This window comes from Serinus canaria, chromosome 3, assembly GCF_022539315.1.
Source record: "Serinus canaria isolate serCan28SL12 chromosome 3, serCan2020, whole genome shotgun sequence".
In the NCBI taxonomy this organism is placed as follows: domain Eukaryota; kingdom Metazoa; phylum Chordata; class Aves; order Passeriformes; family Fringillidae; genus Serinus; species Serinus canaria.
The window spans coordinates 108,886,112-108,893,178 of NC_066316.1; the positions used below are offsets into that span (position 1 = coordinate 108,886,112).

Sequence of the window (7,067 nt, forward strand, 5' to 3'; positions counted from 1 at the left end):
CAGACTCCGGCGCGGAGGCCGGGCAAGGGAACGTGGCAGACACGGACCCGGCGCTCACGGACTGACCGAAAAGGTAGCTGAAGGAAGGGAAGGAAGTAAGACAGGTGCAAGGAAGAAGAAGGAGGACCCCGGGAAGGGACCGGACGCAGAGGAAGGGAAGGACGGCGAATTGAAGTGAAGGAAGGAAGAAGGCCAGGGACAGGCCGGCCGTCCTGGAAGGAATGCAGGTAAGGACGGCCGGTCCTTCCGTAAGGGAACTGACATGCACGGCAGGACGGACATAAGGGAGAAAAAGGGAAGGGGCGGGGCGGGGGGCTCGGGTGGAGCCCCTCTCCCCAGCAGCGCTCTGGAGAGGTGTGATGTGTTCCCTCTGCCCCCCCGCCCGCCGGGATACCCGCACTTTCCCATCTCAGACAATGCATTTTCATTCCAGTCGTGTGCCTTTGTCCATTTGTAGGAAGAAAAAAGGGCTGAGTGACAGCTCCTGTTAGCCTGCATGAACAGATACCAATAAACCCTCCCAAAACCTGGACCTTAAAAAAAAAAAAATAAATAAAGAGGAAAGAGCAAGGCAGGAGCCACATGCCTCTTTGCCTCCGGCTTATTATTAAGACACCTTCGCAGCTTAAACGCTTAAACGCGACCCAAATTAAATGGCAATTAAAAGCGAGTTACACCCTCTCCTATCTCCAGGCTTATCTCGGGTGGAAGCTAGCCATCAGCAGAGCCTCCCCGTCGGGAAATGCCATTTGGGCTGGCATCTTCGCGGAGGGTGTGTGAGTCCCCCCCCCCGCCACCCAGAGCTCGCCCGGCAGCGGGCGGCCCCCCCGGGCGCTCCCCGGGCGGAGCCCGCAGTCACTGCTGGGCTGGAGAGCCGCTACCTGGGGGCAGAGGAGCAGGGGGGCGCCGAGCAGACACACAGGACTCATTCCCCGAGTGGCAGCTCCTCGGACCGGTGTCACTAAATAAATAAATCACGTACCCCTTCAGCTTTGCCACCCAGGGCTACGCAGCCTCCGTGCGTTCCCATCTCCAAAATATATCGGCACTTGGAAATGTCGAACCAGTTATCAGTGGTCTTTAGCTCTTACGTCCCCTTCCCTGTTTTTCTTTCGCCTGTTACAGATGTAATTCGTAGATCTGTATGTATTTTATGTATAATTCCATAATATCATATGTCACTGCAGTGATACTTTGTGGTCTCACCCTAGTTTTATGTTTGAAAATGCTATTTAAAGAAGCCTGTAAGATAACATATTAGGCAGCTTTAAAAGCAGGTTGGAGTGTGGGGTGGACTTAAATTCGATGTAAATGAAAGGGTAAAAAAAAAAAAAATACAAACCCAAACCAAAACAAACCACATAGTTTTCATTTAGGAAAAAAAAAAATACACTTAAACAGACACACGTACAAATGTGCAATCTTAGATTCTGGTCAGTATTTAGAAGCAGTATAATCAACAGGAAGGAGCACTTACCTATTGAAAAGGATGATTTAATAATATATATTTGTATATATTAGCTTTATGTCTTCCCAATAAAATGTACACAAAATACCCCCTTCGATCAGATTAGTTCCCATATAAGCCTGGGTAAGAAAAAGCATTCTAAAGAGTGGAGGAAAAATTGTATAAAAATGTTGAAAGAACCTACAGTTCCTTATTAGGCGAAGATACAATATTTATTCCTTGTCTCCTGGGATGAAGCTCCTCTATCTATTGTCCTCCCAGTTCTCAGTGCTGATGCTTAATTTTCAAAACTTCTATATTACCAAGGGACCTACGACATCAGCCAAAGAAATACCCAGCAAGTACAAAATCTGATCCAGGGAGCAGCTTTTGTGCAGAGGGAAAATTTTGTTCCTACAGGTTTTTAAGGAGGTGCATGGAAAAGCGAGAGATCTGATCTATGCAGATACATTGCAAATTCTCTCTGTCTGTAGAGATTTTTTTCTAAAAAAAATTGGGGAAATACATGAACTTTGGATTTTTCAATTTTTTCTTTTTTTTTTTTTTTTTTTTTTTTTTTTTAATTTGGAGAGGGGAGTTTTTTCCATAGTTGGGGTTTTTTTCCTCTTCCTTTTTTTTTTTTTTTTTTTTCGGAGAACCAAAAAATGTCAACTACCTTTCCAGGTCTCGTCCACGATGCAGAGGTATTTTGTGTGTGTGAGTGTGTGTGTGTGTGTGTGAGTGCTCGCGTGTGTGTGGATGTGTGTGTGCATCTGTGTGTGTGTGTATGTGCCTGTGTGGTTGTTTCCATTTTTTTAAAATCCATATTGGACCGTTACGTTTAATTATAATCCGGCTTCAGAGATAACTTAAAGAAGTATAGAGAGAAAATTCGTTATGACATCTGTCGCCAGCAAGGGCAACTCATTACCACGTTAAAACCGTTGCCAGAACGAAAATCAGAATAATACCCCTAATAATATAATGAAGTGGAGAGAAATCACCACCAGCTCGCCAGGAATGGGGAGTTCTCGCTAAAAAGCAGGACTCTCCTTTCTTTCGAAACGCAGGGAAAAGAGGGGGGGAATTTTGGATCTGATTCGTTATTTTAAAAAGAAAGAAAATAGGGGTTCAAAAAAAAAAAAAAAAAGAAGGGAAGGAAGGAAGAAAGGAAGGAAGGCAAGCAGGCGGCAAAGCTTTCTCAATGTGTAACGCTGTAACATAGGGACGGGACTTGTGTGTATTCTCGGTAGTTTCCTCTGTTTGATGACTTTTTTTTTGTGTCAGCCCCAGATATTACAGCTGTGATCAGGAGGTGGATGGATAGATGGATGGATAGATGAATGAATAGATGGATAGATAGATAGATAGATAGATAGATAGATAGATAGATAGATAGATAGATAGATAGATAGATAGATAGTTTTTATTTCAGTGCGTGGATTCCTTTTGCTTGACAGTATTAAGGGCAGGCTGGGCTATTTATGATTTTTTGAACAGACCTTTATGGCACCAGCCCAAGGTAGGAAAGGATCTTTTGTTGCTGGGGTTGCCGCTTGCAGGCTTAGACGCTTCTGCAGGGGGAGAAGCTATGCAGGACAGCGTGCTTGGAAGAACCGTACCCCGGGTTTTCAATGACAAACCTCCAGTTTTGGGGTCTTCTTTTCACTTCTTCCTTTCAGATACGTCATGACGGATCAAACAGTTACCGTTTGATGCAGCTTGGATGCCTGGAGTCTGTGGCCAACTCGACCGTCGCCTATTCCTCCTCATCTCCTCTCACTTATTCTACCACGGGCACCGAGTTCGCCTCCCCGTACTTCTCCACTAACCACCAGTACACCCCACTGCATCACCAGTCCTTCCACTACGAGTTCCAACACAGCCACCCGGCAGTCAACCCCGACGCTTACTCCTTGAACTCTCTGCACCACTCCCAGCAATATTACCAGCAGATCCACCATGGAGAACCCACTGATTTTATCAACCTGCACAATGCGCGGGCACTCAAATCCTCCTGCTTGGACGAGCAGAGGAGAGAGCTGGGGTGCTTAGATGCTTACCGCCGCCACGACCTGTCTCTTATGAGCCATGGATCCCAATATGGGATGCATCCAGATCAAAGACTCCTGCCAGGACCAAGCCTCGGGCTTGCAGCCTCGGGAGCTGACGATTTGCAGGTAAATAGCATGCGATCTCCTTTCGAGGTGCCTTCCCCTCCCCTCCCCCTGTCCTGGACCCCCCCACCACCCCCACCCCCACCCCCATTTTCCTCTGCTCGGAATAGCTCATACAAAGGAGGGAAGATTCATCCCAAACCCGATGCAGCCCCCGTCCCTTCCAGATTAGTAGCAGCAAGGAAAAGATGTGGAAGGGGAAAGAAAAAAGAAAAAAAAATCAACCAAACAAGTGGTTCTCTTTGGCCAAACAAACAAATTAAACAAAACCAACCTCGCGCCTGCCTTTGCCGCGTGGGTTGTGTCTCTGTGGTGGCTGAGACCGTGGGGGTCCCCCGGAGATCTCGGGGTGAGTGTGCGTGTCACACTTCCTTACCCAGTCACACGGAACCCCAATCAAACTAGAACAAACCCATTTTCTTGCTTTTCCTAAACTTTTCCTCTCTTTCGGAGCAAGGAGCACTTTGCAGCGACAGAGCTGGCAAATGATTTAAGGAAGGCATAGAGTAGGAAAAGAGAAAAAAGGAAATAAATCTGCTTTCCGACAGACCTACAAAGGCAAACCTTCCGAGATAAAAGGGAGGAAAGAAAAAAACGGGAGCAAATGTTCGTCAGAAAAAAGTCAGAATGATAAAAATGCCTCCCTATATCCGAACTAGGTGTTAATAGGGTGAGAGATAAAACAGATAAAGTTAAATTCATCTGTCTATCTATCTAATCATTCATCCACTCCCCCCTAACCGGCACCTGGAACCATCCAAAAAAATTTATTTCTGTGTATCAAAAGCTCAGCTTTATCGGCTTAGAAATCCTTTCCCACGCGCTAAAAATTCACCTCCGCCAAATTGAACCGGTTGCTTCAATGAAATTGGTTTCCAAAATTGCAAAGAACGTCATCCTGTATCTAACCTCCATTCCGAAATGTGCCCCAAATCAAAAAACAAACCTTTCTTCCCCCGACGAGCTGAGGAACTGAGGGCTTTCCCATCAGCAGGGAGAGACAAACGGGACCGTGTTTACTGTACTTACTTTTCCCCCACACCTCGCTTCCTGGCATACAAAGCTGGCCGTGGTGGACTTTCTAAAAAGATGTAGCGGTCAAGGGCTTGGGGGGAAAAAAAATCAAACCGAAATTTGCAAAATGAAGAAGGTTTATTTTCTTTCCTTAAAATCAAAGCACGAAAAATAATCCAGACAATAAATATCAGGGAAAACAAATATTTTTTTTCTAGGAGGAAAATAAACCCACCAACAAATAATGTTATCGTTTGTATCTCAGATGTGGAAAACCTACCTATTTAAACCTAGTTTTTTCCACAAAATTTCACTATGTAATTTTGTCTTCCTGGCCATTTTTTTGTTTACATTTTTCACAAGGATCTCCTTATGTTACCCCCATCAAAAAAAAAAAAAAAAAAAAAAAAAAAAAAAATCTGCCATTCACTGCTCAACCCCAACTAAAACCTATTTACTCCTTTTTATAACCACGTCTGCTGCTGATTTTTTTGTATCTGTACAAATTTTTTTTCTTTGGCAGGCACAAAGCCTTGTATTTTTCAAAAGAGGGGATTAGGAACGTTTGCAAGACAGCAGACAATGCCTAAGTCCCGGGCAAAAAAGCACCATAGTTTATCCAATTTTCGACTTAGTGCCATTCAACTGGTCATTTATGCAATGTCATCCGACCAAACAACATGTTTCCCTTCTTAAAAAAAAAAAAAAAAGGTTGGTTAAGCTGCTAGAGGCACAGTCTCTTTTTATTTATTTAACCAAGAAGAAAATCAACAGCTTTCCTTTGGAAAATATTAATTTTTCGATCACAAGTTATTATCAAATAAAATGCTTAATCTCTTCTTTATTTTTTCCTCCTCCGTCTTTTTCCGAACACAAGAGGGAGTGTGCAGAGGTATCAAAAAGCCTGAGAGTGAGAAGTTGGATATATTAGTATTTGTGGTTAGGAATTGGATGATTCAGAACAAATTTGGGCTCTTGCGAATATCACTGCGGGTGTAGAGGGAAGGGTTTTGGTGGCGAGCACAAACAGAACTGCACAGAAATACTTTTAAACCAAAATTGTGGTCTAACCAGTCTACCCCTTTCTCCTTAGTCTTTCTTTTTAAAACGTTCATCAGCATATGCCTCATTTCAAATGCAACAAATGTAAATATACTTTTCCCTGCACAGAATTTTAAGTGAATGTCCAATAGTTTCGAGGGCGGTTTAAGTCAGCCTAACAGATGCAAACAGTCTTGGAGCTGGAGTGGCATCTTTCAGTGCCCTAAAAAGATTTTCCATGGGCAACAAAGAAAACTGTCACACCTTTTCCCATCACCGCTTTAATTTATGCTCAGTCGCCAAGTTTTTTTCATATTGATTTCATAATCACTTTAAGGCAGAACACTTAAAATAAAAAAGGGCCTTGAAAAGGAAGGTCTTACAGGGCCAGGGCCAATATGGTGAAAGTGGGGGAGAGAGCCAGGACTGTAAAGATTGTTTTGTAAAGTGGGGTTTTTATTATGCACCGACTCTCTCCGCATTTACTTAACTCTTCACGGGCTGTTGAATAGGTTAACACCCTTAAAGGCCTCTTTCATGTCCAATACCTCGTTTGTTTGTAGAGGAAAATGCGTCTTTAACACATTTCCACTGGGCAAAGATTTAGGTTTGGTTTGTTGTGTTTTTTTAACCCCAACATAAGGAAAAACCCAAAGAAAACCCAACCCTTTCAAGTCTTTTATCACTCCAATAAAAATATTTATTAAGGAGGGCGAAGATCCCCAAATAATCAGCCTTGTAACAGGAGAATAAAGAAGTGAGATCTCTTCGGACGTGCACCAGAAGCCCTAGGCAGGTTTTTTGATGGTTCTTCACCCCTCGCTCACACATGGGTGCCTGTGTGTATGCGCACACAGATGCATATTCATCCCCACCTATGTGCGGACACCCGCATTGTTACAGCACCCTCACGACTCTGTGGAGCCGGCAAAGCCCAATAGGTCATCTGTTGTTTGTGCTCTTTGTCTACTCCTGTGCACACTTTCTAAGTCGGTGTATGCACGTCCCCAAACAGATCTGAATTTAGCTGTGCCCGAATATAAATATACCGCTAAACATACAAAACCAGAAAAGTACATTTTTAGCTTTGTGCGTGCAACTGTCGAGCGGGAATGCACTTCTCTCAAAAGTACTTTTTTGTCTGTCTATCCTGCTAAGTAACTGCCTGTCTAAGTTGCTAGGTCGGGATAAATTCGTATTTAAATGGCAATGAAAGGAAAATTATTCTGCGTTTGGTGGGCTAGAGGCAGATGGCAGGGGGGATTTCACTTGGGTTCTCTGAGAGTAACTGAGTTTTTGCAGTTCACCTTAACTATTGTTCCTGGGCGAGTCATGTAACAAAGCAAAAGCTGTGTGATCTCTCTGTGGGTTTCTGTGTCTGATTTCTT

General features: G+C 43.9%; 1 protein-coding gene across 1 annotated transcript in view; it reads left to right on the forward strand.

The window, feature by feature from the left end:
• Positions 1-2,112: 2,112 nt before the first annotated feature.
• The window catches only part of TFAP2D (transcription factor AP-2 delta), a 48,320-nt gene continuing 43,365 nt past the window's right edge, over positions 2,113-7,067 (forward strand). Inside the window, exons 1-2 of the mRNA XM_018922426.3 lie at positions 2,113-2,151; positions 3,130-3,627. Of these exons, the coding sequence (XP_018777971.2) occupies positions 2,113-2,151; positions 3,130-3,627 (537 nt within the window). The remainder of the gene's footprint in view (positions 2,152-3,129; positions 3,628-7,067) is intronic.